The sequence below is a fragment of the Aythya marila genome, assembly GCF_965140915.1.
Source record: "Aythya marila genome assembly, chromosome: 3".
NCBI lineage: Eukaryota > Metazoa > Chordata > Aves > Anseriformes > Anatidae > Aythya > Aythya marila.
The window spans coordinates 13,777,923-13,803,818 of NC_139044.1; the positions used below are offsets into that span (position 1 = coordinate 13,777,923).

Below are 25,896 nucleotides of genomic sequence, written 5' to 3' on the forward strand. Positions count from 1 at the left end.
CATCCAGCTATCTTCTGGGTTTAAAAAAAAAAAAAAAAAAAAAAAAAAAGGAAAAGCCAGACTCCAAACTTACCATGCGTGGAAGGGAGCACTGTATCCTACAACACCCTGTGTAGCCCAGAAGCTGCACGCCAGCAGAAGCACCCTCCCTCAGAGGGCAGTTTCTCTGTGCTATCTCCTACCTCCAGGCAATAGCAGTGACTGCCTCTGTCAAAATCAGAGCTGGATGTTTAACAAGCCTGAGTAAACTTCATCAAACGTTAGCATTCCCTCTGACTTTACACAAAAAGCCACGTACCACAATAACCACGACAATGGTGAAGCTTGCGGCTGGGCTTCGGCGAAGAAGCACAACTCCTAGAGCAGAGCGATGAGGCTGTAAACGTAAACTGCTTTACAGCTGTGAGGGGTAAGAGTACAGTAAGCAGTCAAGACTGTTCACATATGCAGACAATTTCTCAAATACCAACATCAGTCTAGCCATCAGGTAAGGAACCAGGGTACGCAGCATCTTTCCAGTATTTCACCACAGCTCAGACTGAAAGCAAACGTGGTGCTAGTGGTTACCAGCAGCTGTCCCAGGCTGCCACCCACTGGCCTCCAGGAACATGATCCGTGCTGTGAGCAGTATTTTCCTAGTCAACTTGCTTCAGACGCTGAAGCTGATTGTGATGCACTCTACTGGCATAGCTAACACAAAGCAGCTGCCTTTAAAGCAACAGCGACATTGACAAAGGCTACTGCGTAGCTGAATTCCTGGGGTTGTGATTTAACTAACTACAACATCAGTATTGTATATTCTTCAGATTCAGCATAAATACTGATACAACCCATACGCTCCTTGCTACTGACTTCAATTTACAAAGATGACCCAACTACTGCAGCTAGTTTCAGGAAGATCCACCATAGAAACAGCATGTTACTGCCAAGCATGGTAAGGAAGGGGATACTACTTGCCCTATCACATGTGCACTGGTTATAGAAGGGAAAGAAGCAACCACAGCTTCTGTGAGCCACAGCAGACTAGAAGTTCATTGTGGCACAGCTGGCATACCAACAAAGCCCAGCATCTCCAGCCTGCCCTCTGACTGAAGCAGCCAAAGTGAGTGCAAAAGGCTGTGTACAGTTTTAGAAAAAGTCAAAGCTTTGTCAGCATGAACTGTCCAGCTTAGGAGGAATAATTAACCAGGACAAGTGGCTTATCCTTGTCATATGCAGTGTAGTGCCTGTGCAATGGTACCTACCAACTCTACCTATAAAGGGCCAGACGTCCACAAGCAGCACGCTTTTGTAACTGCTGCTGTAAGTGAGCTATTTGGGTAAGGGTTGAACACAAATGCCAGAAATCTCATGAACCATAAGCTGAAACTGTTCCTGTCAAAGAAGTGAAAAGGTGACAGAGTTCAGGTATTTCTCATCTAGACCACTGCAGGATGTTGTGGCTACCAAGAGCTGCACGGTTTCCATGGGGGGTTCCAAATAAATAAAGCAATAGGTTATGGAAAAGTAAACTACTGAACAATTATTATAGATACTGCTGCTGAGCAGCCCCTTCTCAGAGCTTCTCTTACTGAAGCTGCTTCAGGCAGCCTGCTCAGAGCACAGCTACACAGCCTACTTTGTGCACAAGGGGAAAGTTAGACATAAGAAATCTTAGGCATTTTAGACATAATTAATAAAATGCTCAGGTATTCTGTTCACTCCACAGAAAGCTGCCTCAGGAAGGGCATGGCTTGCTGACCCATTTCCACGTATGCCACGTGACAGCCAAAATGTAGCAAGGTGCCCTTGGAATTTATAGGCCAAGTTGCCTAAACTATGGCAATGTAAGCTTAGCATGGCCAGCCAAAGAGAGGGTGAGCTTACACAGAGGACCTCAAAACTCCTGGAAGGACAGCCCTTGCCAACAGGAGGTATCAAGATGGATAAGTATGAACTGCTATAACATAGCCTGAAGGAATCCAAGCCATCTAGACACTGTTCTGTTCTAGAAAGGCTTAGTTTTCTTGGCATATAGCATAGAGGAATTAGAAGTTTGAGAGCTACTCAAACAGCAGCGTGACCTGAAGTCCCCACATTTCATGTCAACACTCCTTCTGAAAGCACTCCTACCAAGTCAACTGTATATAATCTCTAGTGCTCCCAGTGAAGAGCTCCAGGTGATGAGTAATGGGGTAATTGGTAATTCTGCACTTGAAGCCTGTTTGTGTGGGATGTAAAGTGACAGTCCTGCCATAGCACAACAGCTTGTTTTTATCAGACATCTTTATTTGCTGTATCATCCAAGTGTACAAATACTGAATGTGTTTATAGAAATTCAAAATATACTGTAGTAGAAATCTGTCTGGGAAGTGGAATGTTAAGATATTTACTTTATAAAATTACTACACAAGCCATTCCCACTTGCAAGTTTCAAATATATCAGGGCTATGATGACAGATCACTTTATGATGCTGAAACAAAAAGTTCTTCTCAGAAAACATTTTCTGCTAAAGAGTCAGTCGACATCAAATTGATTTCTCACATTTGACTCATTTTGAGTTATCAGCCAACAGGATGTTAGCTACATCCAGACAATTCATACGCATTTCAACTCTCATTTATACCAACTCAATGCATCACTATCAATATATTTAGGTATTAGTCATAATCTCAGTGACAATATTTATTTTAAGCTAATGAAATTAAGCCAATAAGTTCCCCTTGGCCATTGAGTGCAACTGATGCTTTTTTTTTCTTCACATTTTCAGAGTAAGGCGCCTTAGTTCTTGAACAAGTCAATACAGCTTTGCAGGAGAGACACATTGTTCTGGAAAGGAAGAGAATTAGTTTCAGATGAGTATGACTGATTGTTTAAATCCTGCCTTCCACAATGAAGGAGCTTTCAAAATAGTAGGTCCATCGCAGGATTTTGCAGATTGTCACAGTGCTAAGAGATTATATTGCAGGAACAAGTAGTCAGGCAATGTATCAAACAGATCAGTCTGCAATCTGCCCCTCCCTGCAGGCCTGCAACTGTGACTTTGTGGGAAGGAAGAGAGGAGCAGGAGACTAGGAAAGCAGTAAACTCAAGTGGGCCAAACTGAGCCTTTTTTGTGTCACATTCAAGCACAGCACTGAAGTAGCTACCTGTGATGAAGTTCAGGGCAATCAGGAAGTAGGAAGTTAAATTCTCCTTGCTCAGAGAGGCTGGGGTTACCTCTTCCTGAGGCTTCCCACTTTGTAGGTTCTGCTAACTTAGCATAGAGAGCAACCAGCATACACTTTCCTAGATTAAGCTGGCAATAGTGTGGTCTCCTCATCCTACTTCAAGCAGGCTCAGCACACCTTGGCAGAAGCCTCATGACAGACCCACAAGCCAGTGTCTCCCTTCACCAATAAGCTAGGTAAGAAGGGTTGACAGCTAGCTCACAGGCTGCAAAACATGCTCACAGCACTTGAATACAGACAGTAGCTGACCCCCTCCTGAATTCAGTGAGGAAATTCCATAAGATGAAGCAACTTCCTGTGATGCCTGTAGATAAGGGAGATACTGCCTACTACCTGCAAAACAGACTTCTTACTTACAGCACAATAGGCCAATGTCCTAGGAGTGACAGGCTGAAAACGGACTGTATGAGACAGATAAGACTGCCAGCACTTGTTCATTGTATGCACAAGTCTTCAATTCCTTTCTTTTCCCCCCCTTCAGATCTCAGCCAGAGCACCTGCCTATTCCATTTTACACTTCCTAGCCTTAAAGAAAACCCAGCAAGTCCTTTAAGTTAAACATTAGTCACTTTCTTCAAGCTACATATGTCAAATTCCAAAGAACACACCTTTGCATGTTTTATTTCCAGTTCTGCCATTTCAATTAGGTTTTTGCGGAAGGCTGCTATTCTCTTCTGTTTGAAGCTCATCAATTCTGTAGGGAAGAAAGAATAAACACAGGTAAGACAGATGTACAGAGTAGTGACTAAAGTTTCAGTAATGCCCTTTGTTTCATAGTATACAGCTCTAGTTACAGCATTTGACCACAAAGAGATTGAAGGGTTTAGTCTCATTTCTAGCCAGAAGATGCATTCCATCGCACAACACTGTCTTACTAGACAAGATGGTTATTTCTCTGATAAGACAGGAAGGTTTTATAGGAAGACAACAGGAATTAAACAGGAGTAGGCCATGCAAGTTCTGAGAGAAACCGGAGCATTTAAAAACTGGGAATAGGAAGGGAGCAGCAGTGTGTACCATAAAGGTACGTCTCCTCTATTTTACATTGGCCAAAGACATCCACTAAAAAGCAGCGTGAGACTTGGTATCAGGCACTGCTCTGTCCCAGTACAGCTGAAAAACCTACTTGCACAGTTCTATTTGGGAAAATCAGGAGTCTGAGTTGTTATACTCAGATGCAGGCTGACGAGTTCAAAATACAAAGCAAGTGGGGGCTTATACTTGAGATTGGTTTAGTACTGACATTGACCAGCTTCAGGCAATCATTCTTCAAAAGATTGAGTTCCATCAACCTTCACAGGCATTTACACCGTCCCTGGTATGTACGGACCACTTGCTTCAGGACAGCCTTCAGGAGACTTTGGTTGCTGAAGATCAGATGGAGACCTGGGCCGCATTAGAGTCTCCCTTCAGGAGAAATACAGCAAAGCCTGTTTTACCTTGTTTTGCAGATTCTGAAATCTTTTCAAACTTCTGACAACAGTCCTGCTGATGTTCCTCCGCCAGCCTGACGTCCTTGCTCTTTAGCCTGGCTTTGTCTAGAGCTTTGTTCGAATTTTCGTAATTGACAAGAGCCCTTGTACGTCTGTACAGAAGATCCTGGAAGTAGACAGAAATAATGCAAAGCCTTAAGAAGACTATTGCCCAAACTGCAGTTACAAATCCTTTAGCAGGAGATATCACTTCTTTCAGCACCAGATTATGCTTTCTCTAAGAAGCTGTTATAACCTGCTGTATTCTTAGCACAGCAAGAAAAGCCTTTCACCAGTACACATGTTCAGGACAGTCACTTGTGCCTTAAATCAAGGAAGCTTGAGGGCTATTGTAGTCACCACTTCTTCCCTGAAAGTAGCTTCATCCTTCTGTAAGGTGGGCCTTCCCACAAAGTAGTAATAGCACTTTTTGAATTCCCTCAGTCTGCTTCCAGCAAGGCATACAGTGCATTTCATTCCCTGGAGAATTGGCAATTTGACTGAAGCACTGTACTAACCTAGACATGAGCAGCAGCACAGGTCTCAGTGCCAACTCCTTTCTAATCTAGCAGCAGAATAGACTTAATACTTGGAGCAGTACATCACACACACAGAGCCTGTACTGAATGCCCCAGGGTATGTGACACTGGAGATGGCACTGGAGGGAGAGGCCTGTCAGAGTATACCAGGTACCATTCCTCAGCATATTCACACCCTTGCCAAACCAAATATTTGTTACTGGCAAGTGTTTTGCAGTCACATCAGTCTACCAGGCAGGACTGATAGAATTCCTAACTCCAGTTGCTTTCACGTTATCATGTGTCCACATACAAGGACTAATTAGAAACCGTTCAGTAAATCCCAAGTGCTGTAGTCATCAGTATGTGTCATGAGAACTTACGCAATGGATGTGCCAGAACACTACTGCAAACTCAGCTGGCTCTAACTTGCAGGAATCCAATGAGTTCTTTTCCTCTACATGCCAAGAGAAACTGGTCAGAGATCTGCACCCTTAGTGCAGTAAGGGACTGGACCGCAGCTAGCCAATGCATGGCTTCTATATCCTGCTGTCATCCAGCTGTACCAAATTGCTTAAGCAAGACAAGGGTCCACCTTCCCATCTTCTTCAAGCACAAATAAGAGTGGATCACAATTTCCATAATAAAACTAAGCTTAAAAATAAAACAAAAACATTTCTCACCTTAGCAGCTTCTATATTGAGCATGTAGTATCTCAACAGTTCAGAGAGCTTTAAGTCTTCATCTGAAGAAACTCTACTCTCCACTTTCTGCAGAAGAGATTATATAGTTTGTATGTAACAGGACACAGCATGACCCACATTTACAGATCTCATTTTTCCAAGACTTCTCTTACCCTGAGTTTCTCAAAGAGCTCAGCAACTTTCAAGAGATACCTCGGGGAAGAAGAAAATAGCAAGTAAACGTTAGATATCTTAGTGCATAAAATGCCAGAATCAATTACCATGAAACCAAAAAGGTGAAGGCTAGAGTTTGTTCCTACACACATATCCAGACAAGAGCTTTGAAAGAAGGTCTAGGCACAGTCCTAGACAAAAGGTTTAATGCCAGAGGTGCTGGATTCCAGCCTAACAGACCAGTAGAGATAAGCAGCTGGACACCATTAAGAATAGCAACAATAAGCAGTATGAAGATATTGTACAGAATTTCCCCACTGCTACTCCCCAAGACTGATGAATCGTTTTGTTTATTCAGCTGTTAACAGCATTAACAAGGTTACATTGAATTGATAGCAAAGTTATTAAAGAGTATTTACCTCTTAAAATGACCAGGTTTCCAGAAGTTGGAAAAAAAAAAAAACTATTTTGGAACCTCTGAGGTCCAGAAGATAATACAGGCTTAGTATAAGCTATAGAGCTTATACAGCACATTAGAACACAGGTGCATAACCCCTTAACTTCTCCTATGTTCTCCAGAAGTTTGTGACCTGAACAACATTCAGGGAGACTTCTATTTAGCTATTTAGAAGGAGCTTTGAGCAGTACAATTCAGCTCTACTGCACAACTGGCAAGAGATCAGCTAATCTGAGAGTCCAATGCAATTGATAGTTTTAGAAATGTCACACCAGGAACATAAAAGGAAAGAGTTTCAACGCCACTTGCATGCAGTTCAAGAAACCCAATCCAGCTATGACTCACTCCCCTTGATTTTCTGAAAACATAAAATACCTGGACTCAGAATGTTTATGAATAGTTAGTGTTGCTTACTTTTTGATAACTGTAGGTTCTTCTAATGCCAGGCTGTTCAAGCAAGCTGAAGTATAAATATAGTCATCTGCAACATCTGCAAGAACAAGACAAGGCTTTCAGGCTACAAAAATCACTCAGCAAGACTGCAGGTCTTTAGAAAGGTCTTTGAAAAGATTCACTTTTATGAGATCTTGTCATCTTATCTGCTTTTGCACATGCATCCTTGATTCTGTTGTAGTAGTTTACAAGAAAAGTCTTCTCTTGCTCAAAAAAGTCATCTACTTCCTGAAAGAGAGTATAACCTGTTAAGTCAGTTACTTCACCACAGAACACAGGCTCTTCCCTTTTTAGGGAAGGGTCCAAACAAAGAACTTTAGTCACCTGAAGATTATGCTTGTCACTCACTATTGAAAAGCAGAGTTCACAAAAAAAAAAAAACTGAGGATTTCCAAACCATTTGTTCAGTTCCTTCTTCACAGTGAAGTGAAGATGGATTTGACACTCAACTATTCAGTGCTGCAGGCTGTCTGAAGTAACCAGTAAGTTATCAGAGAGCCCTTAAGGCTACTAGCTGTTGGAATTTTGTTTCCCAGGCCTGCCACTGCATGGTAGATGAACACTAAACAGTTCACAAGCCTGTTTCACACCTATACAAAACATACGTACTGTAATGTTTTATGACATTGCCTTTCAGACAGCAAGTCTATTAGGAAGAACTGCCATGGCAACAGGGTAGAAAAGCTGAAGCTGGACCACTTACAGGAGTCTTTTGTATTTGATCTTAACTAGTACAAGCAAAAACATGTAAATCATGTTTATTCAGACCCTGAAGTAGCCAAAAATATATTTGCTGAAGGTATAATTCCTTCCTCCCCACCAGTATCACATGTTCAGGCAACTCTTGTGCATCAGATACTTGAAATATACTTGAATTTTTAAACAGTCTATAGCCTCAATGTCCTTTTATTTTTCAAATAAAGTAGTCAGAATATAGGCTACTCCATACTGCTGTCTAAAGTTAGCATAGCAGCTCCAAGCCTCACACACCAAGCCCAAAGCAGATAACCAACTTCCCTGAAGAAGGAAGCAAGAAGCAATCAAGAGTAAGGTGACCAGGAGGAAAACCAGCTACCTTACCTTGACTCCAGAGAAGAGAACTTCATCAGCACTCTTTACCACACTTTTTAGAAAGCCACCAAACATCTCTTTTGTGTTTTTCCTTCGAACACTCAGCTAGAACAGAGAGACCAAGACAGCTTCAAAGTCATCCATGGGAGGAAAAAGTGACTATTTTAAACATTAGCAGAGTAGTAATCTAATTTCTATCTAGCATATGATAAAGCAGCCTGATTTGCAAGCTCTCCAAGACCACTCCTATAAGCTGTACAATGGATTGTTCATGTAACAAATGGCTTTACTAGAAGTTCAACTGTTCTGTGCCAGAGATTTTTCCCATTCCCAGGAAGTTTGGTTTCTCCTTACATTTCCTGGACCAGCATCCACCACTGATACTGAGGCAACAAAACATGTGATATTAACTTCAATACACTTCCATTTTAAGGACCATGAGGCACACATAACAAAGGCACACCTGAACCATGTTTGTTCCTAAGATCCAAGGACACATCAAATTGGCTTCCTAACCAACTTGAGTAGGATTAAGCAATGCTATGAGATTTATGGCAGAAGGCCTAAAGACAGGTCTTCACCTTTTAGTCATCTCACAGAAGTACAGGCAATATCTGCTTGCTGACACTGTGTGCTGATTTACATTCATTCTAACTGCCCAGAAGGGGGATAGCACCTGTAACACCTTGCCTTACATGGAAAGAGTGACTTACATCCTGGTCATACTCCAGGAAAACATGAAAATTGTGATCTTTGCTGAGCACAGGGTGAGAAGAAATCCGCTGAAGGAAGATCTCATGTGATGATACAGTCTTCTTGAAGACAGCAAGGTATTCACTGAAAGGAAAAAAAAACAGATCCCTTCTGTACTACCCATTTAATTGGGCAAGGAATTGCATTATGTTTTTCCAGGAAAAATATTCAGTGCATTTCTGAAGTAGTGACAGAGCTTCTCTATAGAGAGAGAAGCCATTTTCAATCTTTCAATTGAGGAAGTTTTCCAGTTTGAGCAAAGCTTTGGACAACTCCCCAGTTCCAGTGGTTTTTACAGAATATCAGGCAGCAGCAGCAGACTCTCTTCAAAACAGAGACACTCAACACCAGCTACCAACAAATAAGTTGCTCTCCCACGAGAATTATTTACATTCAGCCTTCAGTAGTAGACTCAGTTCTACTTACGCTTCCAGTTCTTGCTTCATTTTGGCAAACTCCTCTTTTGTCATAGACACTTCCCCTTCTCCTAGTTTCTGCATCTTCTCTCTGGGACCATCAAAGTCCGGCTTTGAAGGTGCGGGAGGTATCTAGGCAAGGAATTGGTTAGTGATAGATGGTAGCAATCATAAGTTACCCAAAATTACTTCTAGCCTTCTGCAGAGAGGCTCTTTCACATGGTCATACCAAGCCAGGAAGGTTCTGGACCCAGGAAGCCTATAGGAATGTTGGCGTCTAGGTCCTTGATTGCCCTTCCCCGCTCTGTGCTACCCCTGAAACCAACCAGCCCTTCCAAAAGGAATATAAGAGGAATAGCCTCTACTCTCCACCCACTAGCCAGAGGCTCCTGTGGCAGCTGAATAATCCCGACAAAAGAGACTATTTAATAGAGCAACCCAGTGTCATCAACAGGCAGATACCATAGGGACTACCCGAGTCATGAAACACTCACAACAATGGTAAAGCAAACTTCGTGTCTTTACTAGTTTCCATATGAAATCACCGTAGCATTTTGTTTAGAAGTGCATTTTCAGGAAGTACTTACAATGAGGCCGGCATATTCCTCAGTTTCAGTGAGCGTATCGTGCAGCCACACAAAGTCTTCGTGCTGCCTTGTAACTGAAAACTCAGAGCTTTGAAAAGCTGGCAGCGTAGTCTGGAAGAGAAGATATAGAAGGCCTACTGTTTTGTAAATTAGTGCTTTTAGAAACAGTTCTGTCGACTTCCAAAGGAAGCTATTTTGCCTACTAAGAGCCTCGCCTACTCTTTTAGCTGAGCTGGCACTCAGTGAGTCTTACTACTAAGGACACTATTTAAAGAACAGGCGCTGCTGCAGAACAGCATTAACACAGTTTATTTTGTGAAGTTCCACAGTGACTGGCTCCCCCACCCCCCAGCCTTCTGATCTCAGGCTAGTTTCTTGGGAAAGCCAACCTAGCGTATCAGTTACCTTGTCTCTAAACAGAGCATTCAAGTTTTAGGAAACTTAAAGTTTCCGCCTTTTTAGCCTCAGGCCACCTTTAAGTGAAAAAACTCCATCTAATGAGATTTTCCCCATGGCCAAGCCCATCCTTGCAGCTATATGTGTTACAAACAGCATTTGCAGCATATTTACAGAGTCCACTTCGTACCCCATGATCTTCTTACCTTAGTATGTACCGTGAACTTCACTCTGTCCTTTTCACTCAGGGCATCCGGTATGTCAATTTGGAGAGAAGGATCAACATTCAGGTCTACAGACACAGACCTCAGCTGTAACAGATTTCACAGAAAACGCCCTGGTTAAGCATCAAGCAGATTTAACAAAGCCAGACTCATCATTGCCAACACGAACCATGTTGCACTGGACTGCTGCCTCCAGGAGCAGTACACACAGGAATATGACAGCCTTGACACAGCCTGCACATCACTGCAACAAGCCTTCCCTTCCAAACACATGAAAGGAAAAAAAGGCTTAAAGGCTTGCAGCTTAAAGTCTGCAGAACCAATTGTTGGAGATCACACCAGAGGTATTTGTGGAATATTTCTAGGAAGAAGCATCCTCCTTCCAGCACTTCTCCAGCTTCTTTACTTGGAGCATAACAAGCCAAAGCCTATACTATGTCATTTTGAAGAGAGTAACAACCCTAATAATATTCTCTTCGTTATCCCAGGCTTAATAGCCTAGTCTTGTGATCTGTTTCCTCACCCTTACATCAGGCAGCTGCTGTAGTCTGGCACGAGAAGAATTAAGTGATTTTATCTGTTGTGAAGTGCAAGCCACAGGCTGGGTGCCTGTGAGTCCCAGATGAGCCTCAGGTCCAACTGCTTGCCAAAAAGAGGACCAAACCCCAAGAACACCGGGGCACTAACACCACATCTGCATAATCTTACTCTCAAAATACCTGGCATCACGTTATTAATTGCTGCTAGAATGCACACTTTAAAAGAAAAAGCTTCAACAAGCTAGAATAAGAACTAGATACAACGATACCTGAACTTGGCTCTACAAAAGCTATTTATGCTTGCAGCCACGAGCCTCTTTCCCCCTGCTAAATTCAGGTCTTATCTTCCCTAGACAGAGCTTTGGGCCTGGCAACATTTTAATGCTATTTGCTTCTACTCAGAGCAGCCTGGAAGAGGTTTCAGAGCACGCTGTGAGGATGGGCTGCAAGTACACCGTCTGCAGGAGGCCCCAGAGCACACCAGCTTCGACAGAGACCAGATTTACCTCCAGTGATTGAGGCCAGCACCTTCCTTAGCAGGAGGGCACTTATTTCTTCAAGAAGCCCGGCCTACCATTATACGGTGCCTTCCTCTGCCACGGGACTCGTCTTTCCAGAGGCTCTTCCTTCAGCACTAACACACCACTCTTATTTTCTGCTCAAGAGAGGAACTGCCAGGGATCACAACAGGGGAAGCGTGCTGAGGAGCAGCTGTCAGAGCTGGGCCAAACCCCAGGGCTGTCCTTTAGGGAGGATTTAGAATGAATTATGAGGAAAGGCAGAGAGCTGGGATGGGACCGATGCTGTTTTGCCACACCACAGCATGCCAGCAGGCAGGCGCCTGCAAGTACCACCTGCCAGCACCGAGCCCACAAGCACTTGACAGCAGCCCAGCCAGCATCTGAGCAACCCCCTCGCGTTACAGATGGTTCGGATGCCGCTTTAAGCTCCTGTAAAGCCGCGGAAGAGCTGTTGAGAGGCTGCCCTTTTTAAGGTGAGGTGTCACTTCCAAAAAGCTTCGGAGGCTCCCTCCCCCAGGTCTGGCCATCTGGGACCTGCAAGCCAGAGCAGCAGGCAAGAAGCCTCGCTGCCAGCCTGCAGAGCACGCAGACATCGGGCTGCTGAGCCTCTCACGGGATGGTTGTGGTCAGAAGGGACCTCCCCAGGGCAGCTTTTGCCTCCACCCAGCCTGTTTCTGGCTGGCTCTGGCTGTCACCAGTGGTTCCTGTAATCCTCAGCTTCTCACGCCTGAGCGAGGGATACCCCAGCCACGGTAAGAAGATTCCTACCTGCGGCATCCCAGCTGCTCGCTGGGGTTCAGGAGGGCGCTGAGCTTCCAGAGCACGTCCTGCTACACCACAGCAGGAGTATGAGCTGCAGCCCCTTCCACTCGGTGTTTTGCATCCTGCTTACTTATCTTCACTGTCCAAACAGGATCAGCAGAGCTAACAATACAAACTGCTGAGTCCGGGAAAAGCACGATAAGCCAAAGGAAACTGCTTCCCCTCAGCTAAACTACGGGAAGGATTACACAAATCATCCAGTCCCGAAGTTGCGAGCTTTCTTCTTAAGTGCTGCAGAGAAAGTAACCCGTGGTGAGATGCTGTCCTCACACCCCTCTGTGCCGAGTAGCTGCCTGCACAGGAGGTGGGGATGTATGGACACAGGGTGGTAGTTCTTCCTCAGGTCAAAGCAGTGTGTGCCATTACATCTGCTGTGAACACATGAGGCCCAGTTTATGCTTATAGACCACTGCAGGCTGAAACATCAAGCATATCACTTTTGGAAAAGAGCACGGGATCATCAACTCTGCCCCTAAGGAGTCTCAGCCTCAGGCCCTTCAGTAACGTGAAGCTGAGGAGCAAAAAACCACTGGCCTACTCCATCCCTGCAAAGGTCACTGCAGGCCAGGGACCTTTCGGATTACACAACCATGGCAGAAAGGCCCACACTACAAAGAGAGCATTCACACTGCCCTACCTCGGGGCAGAGGGCTTTGCTGCCCGGCAGGAAGCGCTGGGGCAGCATTTCTCCAGCACACTGGGAGCAAGAAGCCCCCTCCTGGTCCCAGCTCCACGAGGCGTTCACCCAGCGAGCACCCCGAGCAGATGCTCCACACCAGCAGCTCATCCTCCAGGATGCTTTACCCCATTCCTTCTACGCCCACCCCACACGCAGGAATGAGAAACAACTCGCTCACGGTCACACGGAGGCTCAAAGCCTCCTTTCATCTGCAGGCCCCAGGCTGGTTCCTGCCCGAGGCCTTCCCAGGGAGCCACCCCAGCTGAGCTCCCCAAATTCAGCCGTACCCAGAGCTCAGCAGAGGTGACAGCGTGCCTCACACACAGCAGGGATGGCAGCCCCGCAGATTGGGTTAGAAACCCGAGCAGTTCCCCAAGCCCCACACCATGCCCCCACTTTCACCTCTCGTTTCCCTTCCTCAGAAAGGCTCCGGAGGCTTCTGGTTTGCAACACCCACAGCAGCTGTCACAGCTGCTCTGACACTTTCAAGTTCTGGGCTCATGCCTCTTTAGTGACTTGTATGGGGATCCTTTGGCTTTCTTGAGGATTCAGGGGAAAAACTCTTCCCTGTTCAGGCTGTCCACTGTGACTCCTGCTTAACCTGACCCAGAATTAGAGCAGGACATCACACGGAGCTCTACAGAACAGGACCATCATATCAATGGCTTCCAGCTCCACGACAACCCAGATGTTGTTGAACTATGATAATCACCTCCTTGAGAAGCCCAAGAGAAGAGACAGCAGGGACAGCACTACTCCGGCCAACCCAGGCAGAGTTTTACAACAGCTGTTTGTTTCCATTGCTTAAAGACGGTAAAAAAAAAAGAAGTCAGACCACCTAAACACAATCCAGCACTGACCATCAGCTCCTCAGGCTTCAACTTGAACAAGTTTCTTTAGATGGCCACGTCATTTCTCCATTCTAAGAACAGAATCTGCCAGTGCAAGCAGCTGTGACACAGCATCCAGCCACTAGTGACGTAAGAACCCCTATTCATCCTCAAAACCCAATTAATCCAGGGGTTTCCAACAAAACTGGGCTCCCAGAAGGAGCAAAGAACTTATTTCTTATTCTTTCTATGTATTATCAGCTACCTTCTAACCAAGCACCCTTTCACTGCTCGCCTCCCTGCTGCCACTCAAGCAGCCACAAATAAGACGTCAGCAGTAATTACATCTGACCCAGCATCCATTAGTTTTTAGAGAACAGTCTAATTAAACCAGTGTAAGTGCTCTCCAGAGAGCACTAGAAGATAGTGATGCTTTCTGTAAGTTCATACAGACCTTTCAGCTCCAGAGTGCCTCGTTTCAACACTCAGAAGCTAACCAGCAGCCTTTCAGAGTATCCGGACAGCACATTTCAGAGGCATTAGTTGCTAGAATTACATTTCAGTCATTCAGCACAAGGAACTGAAGTTTCCCCTTAATCAAGGCAGTAAAAGTATGCCTGAAAGTACCCTGCATTCCTAGAGCAGCAAGGAGCTAGTACAGGAGATGAAAAGCTTTGATTTTGGAGCCTTCATGATAGACCTGCTGTTAGTTCTCTGATATTTAGTTGAAACAGTCCTGAAGTAGAAGAGATTACAAAGCACCAGGAAAACTGAACCAGCCTTCTCACACGCACTCCTCGCATCACTATTGATGTTACAGCAGACCCCAGTTTGGTGATTTTGGACGGCAGAACTGCAGGGATGCACTGGTTTCATTATGCCTTCTTAGTCTTGGTTGTAACACAAACAGCAGCTTGGTTTAGCCGCACTGAGATGCCGTTCCTCACCACGCGTGGTGCCTGCCAAGTGAGCGGGAGGCAAGTTCTACGGCCACAGTACCTGTTGTGAGTGATGGTGCAACGAGCAGGCCCGAGCACTCCGCTCTGCCACAGGGATCTCAGCTTCACTCTGCAGAAAGTAAGCGGTCACACACCTACAGTGGGACAGGGCTGGCAGCATTCAAGGATCCCATATTCCAAGAGAAAGCCTCTAGTTCCCCTTACTCCAGACAGCAGCACCCAGGACACCCCCACCCCTCCCTGCCGTCCCACAGCTCTCGAGGAGCCAAGCAGCAGCGTTGGCAGCACAGCCCAAATCCGCCCTGCCGCAGCAATCTTCCTGCACAGCACAGCCCTTCCAGCCCATATTTCATCTGTAACACGACATATGCCCAGCTACAAAAACTGTGCAACAGAAGCAAGCCCCTAAGCCGTGTTCAGCACTTACAGGGATGTGTTAGTGGCCTCCTGCAGCAAGGCCAGGGCTGGCAGAAGGGACTGTGCGACACAGCCCCACCATGCATTCTCCAGCTCTCTTGGATCTGAAATTTCACCATTAGTCCAGGCTGCTGGGCCAGCTTTATAGAGGTTTATATCCTGGGTAGTACATTATCCTGTCCGGTAGGATTCACCTTGCTAGCAGTTTATCTTGGAATGAGCTTTTTTTTTTTTGCTCCCATGCAGCAGTTCCCTTGTGGAGCAGAAGCAAGAGCTGAGAGGCCTCACTCATCCCAGAGCACCCAGAAGAAGTTGCCTGGCACTGAGAACTGCTGTTAGGAAGTGATAACAGACAGACACTGGCCACAACATCACATTTCATTTTTATTTTTATTTTTATTTTTGGAAGAGCTGCTACAATACCCAGTGTCACCATTTTGATCTGGTTAAGTATTCAGAAAGCTCAAGCCTGCACTTCAGCAATCAATACAGCGACATTAGGAAACACCGGTATGTGCACAGAAGCAGGGCAATCCCTCTACTTCACTTTCTCAGGCGCCCTTCCCTCCCCACACGCTGCCTTTCCCACCGCGCGTCCAGTCCCCCCTTATCCTCCCCTCCCTCCCTCCCTTTTCCCACGTCTCCCGGCCCTCTCCAGCCTGCCCAGCTGAGGGTCAGCTCACAGTTGACACCTCCCAGCGCTTCCCACTCAAGGTTAACACCTCGCGAAGCTTCCTCCGCAGGCAGCCCGGTTTTTATCTGGGGGCCACACACCAGCTCCGCGCTGCCGCTTCCTTGAGCAAACAGGAACGGAGAAGATCGCAGCGCTCCTGTCCCCCCTCCCAGCCGCCCAGACCCCACGGCAGCCCCCCTGCCTCTCCAACCTGGTTAATTTTTGCCCGCTTTCTGCCGGGGTTAAAGCTCCCGGACCCTCGGCAGCCGCCTCCCCCTTCCCCCATAGGAAAGAGGGAGGAAGGCACAGGACTAAAGGCACCAGGTGCTGCACGACAGCGGGCATTTCGCCTCCCCACCCGCAGACACAACCCACAGAGAGGCTTTTTGGCTCGCTATCCTCACGTTAGAGGCTTTTTGGTTCACTATTATCAAGCCAGAGATGTTTGACTCGTTGCTAAGTTCAACGCGGAGCAGAAAAAGGTGCGAGCGCGGCTATTTCACCAATAACCAACTTCCAGGCGGATCAGGAGGGGGAAGCCCTGACTCATTCGCAACCCAAAGCGGGGCACCCACACAACACGAAACGCCCAACCCCGCTCCGCTCCTCCCGAGACACCCCCACAGGGCTGGGGGAAGCTCGGAGGAGGAGGCAGCCCCCACGCCCCCAGCACCAGCCGCCCCCCGGCACACCCAGCCCGGGAGTAACACCGAGCCAGGCGGCTCCCCGCTGCCCCTCCGAGCCTCGGCACCCCTCGGGCAGCAGCCGGGCAGCCCTCACCTTGCTCTGCGCGTCCTCCCGCAGCAGGGCCATGTCGCCGGCAGCCGCCCGCCCCCCGCCCCGCCGCGCCTCTTATAGCCCGGGGCGGAGCCGCCTCACGCCGCCATCACCGCCACCGCCCCCCTCCCTCCCGGCGGCCCCCGCGGGGCAGCGGCCATCTTGGGTGAGGGCAGGGCGCCGCTTCGCCTTCATCCAAGATGGCGGCGCTTTCCTCTCTTTTTTCCCTTCGCTTTTAAACGGTTTGGGAACCTTCGAAATTAAAAGGATCTAAACTTAACGAAGGAGAAAAATCCCATTTCAAAGGTTCTTATGGGCTTTAACGCCGAGCTCCCCGCGCATACGGTGAGGGGGGTGCAAAACTACAAATCCCGAGAGGCAGCGGGGCGCCGGCGCATGCGCGGTGTGTGCGGTGTCGCTGCCGCACGTGTGTTGACGAGCGGGCAGCGCGGCCCTGAGGTACCGGCGCCCCCTGAGGGGGCGCCCCGGTGGGGGGGGGGGGGGTCTGTGTTGGGGGGCGGCTCTGTGAGGGGATTTGAGGCAGTGCAGAGGGGCTGCTGCCTGCCGGGGGGCTCCTTTCTCTCCGGTACGGGCTTGTGATGGAGGCTGGGCTGCTGAGCTGAGCCTTATTACCTTTATTTTTTTAATGGGGAAGCGCCTTTTTCTCCCCACGCTCCTGGTTTCCAGACTGAGGGCTGGGTGTTGGTCACCTGCGGCAGGGCAACGGGTGGCGAGGTGGATGGAGAGAGACGGGGAGTGAGCAACTGTGCGGGGTCCCGGGGGTTGCAGGGCTCTCGGAGCCTCACGTTATGAAGATACAATGAAAAATAAAGGGGAAGCGGTTGTTCTGATGAAAAACGTGGCTTACTGTTGCTTTTCTGGCGAAAAAATAAATAAATAAGTTGTTGTTGCCTCTACATCAACTAGTAACGCTGCTTCTTATCAGGCAAAAGCCTGTGATACTAGTTTAAAATTATACTTTTGTAATTGCGTTCGATGTACTCAAATTAGGCACGTAGGGTAGCAGGTCTGTAAGCACGTTTAGCAGTGCCCTTTCCTAGTGTCTCTGAAATGAGCTTGTGCTCCTGTTTGCTCGATCGGTGAGAGAAGAAAAAGCCGTGCTGGGTGCTGCCTGAAGCCCTGGCTGCAGCAGTGCCTTATGGCCGTGAACACTGAAGCGATCCTTTCAGTTTCTACTCGTTTGTATCCTGGGAAAACCTCCTCCGTTATGTTGGTGCCGCTCATGTTGGAGCTGCAGAGTCGACTGGCTTGGGGCAGTTAAGAAAAGTTCTCCTTTTCGTGTTTTTTTTTTTCAGGTTATTTTATTTCGGTTCGAGTCTGCAGTCTGGCTCATCGTGCAGTACTTGAAACAATTGTACCAGCGCCAACGGTTTGAGAGAGAAGGGAGACGCTTCCCCTGAGAGAAATACCCATCAAGTTCTGCTCTGTCTGTGTGAGAGCAGATCCAGGCCGCCCCAGACCCGTTGCTTTCTTGTAAATGTAAGTTCTTTGTACAGAAATGTCACTGTGATTAACCAAACAACGCATGTGATTCTTTAGTAGGTTAAGTACAAGCGTGCTTTATTTCTGAGCGGTCCTAGAACATCTTTGTGGAACAGCACAGCAGCAGACAAACTTTTCCTTTCTCTGCTGTTCGCTTCGTAGTGTGCACAAATGTTTCCAGACATAGTACTCCAGAGCAAAACAGGCTGTACGTTTAAAATACATACTAGATACTACTGAGACACTGCATGAGTGTTACAGTAAATTAGCTCGAGTGCTTGTAATACTGAGCATTCTCGTGGCCCCCTGATTTACAGCACCGCTCTGGTATAAGGTTACTCCTTAAAAATTATTGAGGGTTAGATTACTACAACTGAGCTTAATGCTTGATCAGGTATCATCTTGCCTACTGCCACTGACACAAAGCCAGCATAAACTATTTCTTTTGTGCTCTGGCTAGCTTAACAAATACCCAGTCAATGACCCAGTGTGTATTCTGTTCTGATTAATGCACTTGGGTAAGACTGTAATGGCCATTAAACAACGGCCTGAGAAACTGCAAGCTCAGACACTACTGCATTTGAGTAAGGGTTGTGTTTTTCCTCCTATTTAGTTCACACTACAGCTTCAGTAACTCAGTTTAGGGGCAAACCTCAGGAAGAGAAGAGATTAATTTTTGCACCCTGCTATTTATGATGGAAAAAATACCTTAAAAAAAAAATTGCTTCTGGTATTCAGGTCTGACCTTTAGGTATTCTTCTGCAGGTTTTACTATTTCTTGTTACCACCTGCAGCAAAGTGAAACCTGATGTAACGTGCTAACATAGTTCATTACTTCTTTTTCAGCAAGTGGCAGATTCTGACAGGTAACCAATTCCAAGATCAAAAATCCATTAAAAATGTGATCTTCTTCTTAAGAAGAATGAGTTGTTGCAAATTTTGGCATAGCAGCTTTGCAGAAGTGAGCTACTTTCTGATAGTTAAAAAGCAAAACACAGAGAGCTTCTTAAAAAGAAATGCATTAGAATGATTAGTAGTAAAAATGAGGCCGTACAAAATTCACTGGCTAAAAACCTAAGAAGGACTGAAGAATTCACACAGATGGGTACTTCATTAAAAGTATCTTCTTAAGCTCTTACAAATTTCTAGCAAAACAGTTCCTTGACATTGAATGAAAATGAGAGGTAATAGAGAATTTGGTTATATTTCACTCAACATTGTAAAGCTCCCTCAGACATCCATGAAACAAAGCAGGGCAGAAGTTACGGAAGGTGGACAATCCAATTTCTCACTGTTGTGTAACCTGCCTAAAACAGGTTGCTCTGTTTTTTGGCAAAACTTGCATGCTTTCCTGGCAATAAAATGGTTGAAATTGCCTGCTTTCAACACGTTAATTCTGCAGAGGTTGCACGCTATGTGTTTTCACCATTGATGTTTTATGAATGCTTTTTGTTAGATCGGTTATTATGTGCCCAAACTTGACAAAGTCAGTGTGAAAAGTGTAAAGCCGGTAAAGAAAAAATGCGGTGTATCTGCCTACTGCTGATTAAACTTCTGCAGCTGGCAGGTTTTGTCCTTCACAAGCGAAGAACAATATTTATGGAACCAGAGTCCAAGGTCTCCCCCTTTTGTTACAAGGTTCCTTGATCTAAACAGCTGCAGCTGGTATCGCCCTGCTTCGCAAGTTGCTCTGTGTGACAGATGCCTGCACCCACACTCTGGTGTCCCTGCGGTTCTGCGTGAGTTCAGGATCTGTCCATGCAAAATAACTCCTCCTAGCACGTATTTGTCTTCTGTGCTGCCTACATCTTGGGCAGTGCTGTGTAAGGAGTGTGGGGGGAAAAGAAAAAAAGAGTACTGTTACAAGTATTGTCCAAAGCAAAATGCTGATGTTGGTTGGCTACGTGTGTTGTCTGTATTTTTTTGCAGAGGGTGGATGGAAGGAAACTTTGTGGTGGTCAGCAGATAACTTTCAGTAGGAGCAAAGGCCTTAATTCTGCAATTATTTAGTGTTGATTTAAATGCCACAGTTCACATGTTTGTTCTAGCCATGTTCGTAGACTTCCATGGGACTTAACATTGAAGCTATAATATAGTTTTGAAAGCTTTGCCATGAACAAGAACTATGATCTCCAGGTTTTCTCTTAAAGCTTCCTAAGTGTCTTAGAACGTAACCGTGGTTGAAACTTCTTTTGAAAAACACTTTTATACTTTACTCTGGTCTTTAAAAGATTTATTTGCGTCTGAAGGTACTTGCAATGTGTCTGGTTTCTCTTCGGCTTTCCCAGTCTAAAGCCTCCCAATTTCAGCATGCACTGAAAAAAATTAATCAAATTTACTATCTCACATCAATGGGTTTGCTTCATTCTCTTCTACACAGGATCTTTTGTTTGTTTGTTTCTTATTTCCCTCTGCCACTTTTGGGGGTGGTTTGTTACCGATCAGTTTGTGTGTTTCCTTTCATGTCAGTTCTGATACTGTTGCTGTAAGAGCATCTTCTGCAGTTTTTGCTACTTGCAGCATCTTTGTGTTTGCTGTTTCAGATTTTGCCAGCCATCACTGGTTCTTTTCAGGATCGTTTCCTCTTTCCTTACTTACAGGTTTTTGTTATTGTATTGTTTATCTAAATTTTGGTGGTATGAAGTGTATGAAGGCACTTTATGACCGTAGTAGTTCTTTATGTGGCTAAGGACAAATGGTTGGTGGTGTTTTATGACTCTGAAAGTGACTGATTTATTTTTCTACAGGGGCAGATTCTGGTATCCTGCAGACTGCTCCTAACAGAAGGAAGAGAACTGTAACTACTCAGAAATGCTTCTTGTCAGAATGAATTTCCTACAGCTACTGTGCAGGAAACCCAAGAGACTGGAAATGGTTTTTCAACTACGGCATTGCAAAAAGCAGTTCCCATACATGTGTCTGGCTACCTCCGCTTGTCTTTACAGCAAGAAGAAAAAAGTGAACGGTTATGAGCAAGTTGATCAAGAAAAATACAAAAGCTTGGTCTTCTCTGTTACATCTTACAAAGCCAGTGCCCAAACACCAGAGACAATACTTGAAGAAGACGGTTTGTTATATGGACAGCCACTTAAACACGCACCTCCAGATGAAGCTGAAACAAAAACTCCCAAGAACTGGATTCCTCTCATAAACCCCAACAAGAGGACTCCGCTTCTTGACAGCAACTCCAACCTGCCCATGAAAATTGCTTTGCAGAAAACAAAAATACCCAGCGTTACCCGTATCCTTCAACAGACCATGCCTCCGCAGCAAGCCTTTTACCTAGAAAGGTGGAAGCAGAAAATGATACAGGAACTTGGGAAGGATGGCTTTGCAGAGTATACTAAAAGTAAGTCTCATCACATGATGACAAAGCAGGAGCAAGGGTTTGGATAATTGTCTGGGACACATTACCAGAGCTGCATTATCCAGCTCTAGAAGTGGAGTGCTTTGAAAATTCCTTGTTTCCATTTCAGGGGACAAGAGCATACGATGAGGGCACCTGTCCTTGATGAATATAAGCTCTAATTTTTGTTCTAGGGCTACTAAAACTGATTCAGAATCGAGTGGGGAAACTGGAATTAGACTGTAGACACCCTTTGTTCTGTCCTACCTGCTTCTCCACAGTTTCCCTATGTGCTAGTATCTGTTTACAAATAGATATTTTCCAGTGGATTTTATTGAGCCTGCCTGCAGATCCAAAGGCACTTTGTAACAGGTGGGAATGAGCATGCTGAAATTGTATCATCTGGAGTGTTTAAAAAACACCTGGTGCCAAATATGCTGAAGTTCTTCAGTAACCATTCAGAATATAGAATACAGCCAGCCCCTCCGGTGAAGTTCGGAGGTTTTAGAGGTTTTCATTTCATAAGATACCTCCCCCAAGCTGTGGGACTGAAGAAGATTTGGGGAGACAATAGGTAGAAACTTGCAGCAAGATTGATAAATACCCTGGTGCTCCTTACACAAACAATTATGCTTTGGAAAACTCAATATCCTATGTTTATACTCTTTTTGACTTATTAAGTACTTGACTGAATAAGCTTAGTACAATGAAATGACACAACCATATATGACTGTTTAAAATTATCTTTGAATTGTTTCTGAGATAAGCCTTTACTCCTAAGAGCTATGCCCACCCATTTCAGATTTATTCAATTCAAATGGACCTGTACAGCAGGAGAAGCAAATTCATTCCAGGCTTCTGGCTGCTATTTTTTTCGTTCACAGAAATTCACGTTTTTAGTATACAGTAAAATAATGCCTTTTAATAATCAGTAAATTAAAGCTCATCTTTTGTTTCTGCAGAATTAGAGACAAAAAAAAAAAAAGAGTAAGCATTAATATAAAAGAGAGAATTTCACTGTTGACTAAAGTTATTTTTCTATCTCATTCCCTTCTCCTCCCCACATTCTTAAGTTTTCAGTACAAAAACCGTCTGATTTAAGGGTTTGTTGTGTAATGTCTAATATACAAGTCCATCACATATCATGAGCAGTGTCTAAAATGTTGCATCTTTCTTAGATCTTTTCCTCCAAGGAGAGCTCTTCCACGCAGCTTTGGAATCTATGTTTTTACCTGAAGAGTCGGCAACTAAGGAGCAGGGAGAAGACGCTGCTATTTCTGGCTACTTATCAAGCGTGCAACACGTCTTAAAAGACATCAGTGAAGTCAGAGTTCTGGAAAGCGCAGTTCAGCACGAAACTCTTCAGTATCTGGGCCTGGTAGACTGCGTGGCTAAGTATCGGTGAGGTCCTGGTTCTCTGAGAGACCCGAAAATTGGTGCTCTGTGGCACGTGGGAGGCTGGAGCAGCTGCCTTGGTGAGCTGTTGAGGGGAAGCTGGAAAAGAATTTTGGTATCTAAGCTGCCAGCATGGGGGAGACTTCCTTAGACTGGAAGTGATGACGAGCAACAGGGTTGAAATGGGCTGAGTGTTACATCTGTCTTTGCTGTGCTGTGTCTGATTTCCTGTTGTGACTGAATTTAAGCTAAAATATTGTCCTTTCTTGTTGTCTTATGCAGGGGCCAGTTGTGTGTGATTGACTGGAAGACATCAGAGAAACTGAAGCCGTCTCTGAAGAATACTTTTGACAACCCACTGCAGGTTGCAGCGTATGTTGGGGCCATCAATCACGATGCCAATTACGACTTCCAGGTCAGCAGGCCTGCTACCTGCCGAGACAAGCAGCAGCGCCCCTGTTCCTTTCATTTCTCCCCACTTACTGCCTCCAGCACCTGCTGGCCATGATTAGGGTGTTGGTAGGATTTGTAACAAAGCAGCCCGGGCTTAGATCAGGTTTAGCTGACATAAAACTGTACTGTAAAATAATTCTTGCTTATCCTGCTGCCATGGCTTGTCAGTAACATCTTGTCCCTGGTTTTAAGGGAATCCCTGTTCAGGGATGGATGCTCCGTGTCCCAGGAGGTCAGGTAAAATCCCAGTTACTTGACATTTGGCCAGTCCCCAGTGCTTTGTTCGTATGTTTTTGGTTTGTGTGGGGAGTAGGAAGCAGGAGGAGAGAGAGGAAGTGAAGCAGAAGACCGTGCAAACAGGGAAATGGGATGGGAGCACATTGCTCACATCAGGAGTTGCTTCAAAGACTCCACAGGCAATCTAGCCAGGCCTGCTTGGCCTGAAGGTTTGTTATTTCAATGCAAAGCCTTGAAGGGGGGAAAATGTAAAGCAGAAGAGAGCAGGGTAATGCATGGGTTCTGCAAAGGACTTTCTAGGATATTACAGAGATCAGTTTCCTGATCAGAAGTGCTTCATAAACATGATCCTTAGAATGCGCTACAGGCAGTAATGCAAGGATTCCGCCATCAGCCTTCTGACTCCACCACTTCCCCCCTGTTGGCTGCTCGGGGTTTGGATTAGAGCTGTTTGTCAGGCACTAAATATTTCAGAACAGGCCTAGGTAAGCGTTCGCGCTCAGACTGGTGCTGGAGAATGGCGTCAGGCTGATCATATGACCCCAGGCAAAGCCTCATCAGTCACTGGGAATTTTACCAGCATCTGGAAAGTGTAAGTGGACCCTAAAAATTGATATTCAGAGTTTGAGCCCTTCAGTTCTCACCGAGGTCAGTCAGAGCTCTGGACTCTCAACGTTTGAATGTCAGTTTCCAAGTATCTTATGGTGAATTATTGATGGGTTTTGTTCCTCATTTCTTAAGATATTTCTTATAAACTAAATATTTCTGATTTAAGGTATGAAGGAGCACTTTGTTACTGTGCAGGTATCCGAGCACTGACACAGGTTGCCCAGAGGTTGTGGAATCTCCCTCCTTGGGGATCTTCAAAACCACCTGGACATGGTCCTGGGCACCCTGCTCTGGGTGTCCCTGCTCGAGCAGAGGGTTGGACCAGCTGGCCTGCAGAGGTCTCTTCCCACCCCAGCTATTCTTTGATTCTGTGATGTGTATGTGTAAGCTGACGTTTTACAGTCAGGTTTGGTCTCTAAAACTGCTGGCTGAAGTTGCACATTAATGTTCCCTTTCTAACAACCTCCTGGTTTTAATTGCAGGTCAGTTGTGGACTCATAGTGGTTGCCTATAAGAACGGTTGCCCCGCACATCCGCACTTCATGGGTCCAGACCTGTGCTCACAGTACTGGAATAAGTGGCTTCTGCGCCTCGAGGAATACATGGACAGAAACTGACCCAAACTAAGCTATAGTGGTCTGAGGCAAGTGGTCTGAGCACAGATCCAAGGCACACATCCTTTTTTTTTAATCTTTTTTTTTTATACTGTAAGAAATATTCTTTTTCTAGTAACTTGAGCTAATTTCTTATTACCATTTTTCCCCTTAGGAAAAAAAAAAAAAAAGGAAAGAAAAATGCAAATGGGGAATGCATATTTGCCTAAGTTGTAGGAGACTTCAGTCAGTTGAATTATCCTTTTCTCATTTTTGAGAAAAAGCTGTTGCAGAGCTGAGACTCTGAAAATGGAATGGGTAAATGAAAGCAAAACATCTGTGTTGTCTGAGCTGAGAGAAATGTAAACAACGAATGAACATAGTAGACTGGGTTTCAGACAGCTTAGTTCTTGCCCATTTCAAAGATAGCCATTAACAGGTCTGTTACTATTTGTATTTTTTGTTACAGCAACAGTTGGAAAAACTACACTGTGAATTACAACCAAACTCATAAGTACTTGTTTAAAATACTGAGTAAAAGTTGATTGTGTAACAGAAGTGGCTGAGGAACAGGGGGGCAGAATTGTAACTGGTACACTTAAAAATTTCCAGCAAGTGTTCTGGAAGGTGGGAAGGTTGACTGCTGCTGGTAAATCCTCCTGCAGGTTTCTTAACAGGTTGTGTAGTCCACATAAAATAAATATGAAAGTGGAAACGGGCTTTGTGCCCTAGGTTGTGACCTTACAGTGGGCTCTGCAGGCCGGGTCTGTGACTGTCTAGGGCTCTTCTGACTTTGCTGTGGGTCTGAGGGGACAAGGAGCCTTCCCATAAGGACCTGTCTGCAGTGTCAGGTTGTAGCGTTTGCCAGCACAAGTACATTTCCTTATAACAGTCACAGACTTGTGACTTTGAAGCTGAGCCTTCTGAGGAACAAAGAGCTGGTTTTTTTTTTTTTGTTTGGTTGTTTGTTTTTTTTTAATTGGTCTTGTTTATTTGTTTTCAAGTAAGTTTGTGAATAAATATCCTGAAACAGAAGTGTTACTTTGAAGCCTGTTTCATAAAATTAAGTTTATAGACATGGAATGAGCCTTGGTGATGTCAGGGGATAACGCTTTGTGCGTTGCATGCC

At 45.5% G+C, this 25,896-nt stretch overlaps 2 protein-coding genes across 3 annotated transcripts; one reads left to right on the forward strand and one right to left on the reverse strand.

Moving 5' to 3' along the window:
- Window positions 1–2,255: 2,255 nt before the first annotated feature.
- SNX5 (sorting nexin 5) lies at window positions 2,256–16,728 on the reverse strand. Of its 2 annotated transcripts, none has more exons than XM_082758180.1 (13): window positions 16,635–16,728; window positions 10,397–10,501; window positions 9,795–9,905; window positions 9,218–9,339; window positions 8,752–8,875; window positions 8,048–8,143; window positions 7,090–7,195; window positions 6,929–7,004; window positions 6,057–6,096; window positions 5,884–5,970; window positions 4,650–4,809; window positions 3,819–3,904; window positions 2,256–2,809 (listed from the first exon to the last, which is right to left on the reverse strand). In XM_082758180.1, exons 1-13 carry the CDS (start codon window positions 16,665–16,667, stop codon window positions 2,762–2,764), a joined length of 1,194 nt encoding a protein of 397 aa, XP_082614306.1. In that variant the 5' UTR covers window positions 16,668–16,728; the 3' UTR covers window positions 2,256–2,761. The 2 variants fall into 2 exon arrangements, with proteins under 2 accessions (XP_082614306.1, XP_082614307.1); XM_082758181.1 differs by lacking the exon at window positions 16,635–16,728 and adding an exon at window positions 12,243–12,267.
- A 239-nt stretch (window positions 16,729–16,967) lies between these two features.
- Window positions 16,968–24,801, forward strand: MGME1 (mitochondrial genome maintenance exonuclease 1). Its single transcript, XM_082755476.1, has 6 exons — window positions 16,968–17,090; window positions 17,948–18,131; window positions 20,882–21,483; window positions 22,659–22,881; window positions 23,158–23,290; window positions 24,657–24,801. Exons 3-6 carry the CDS (start codon window positions 20,946–20,948, stop codon window positions 24,789–24,791), a joined length of 1,029 nt encoding a protein of 342 aa, XP_082611602.1. The 5' UTR covers window positions 16,968–17,090; window positions 17,948–18,131; window positions 20,882–20,945; the 3' UTR covers window positions 24,792–24,801.
- The last annotated feature ends 1,095 nt before the right edge of the window (window positions 24,802–25,896 follow it).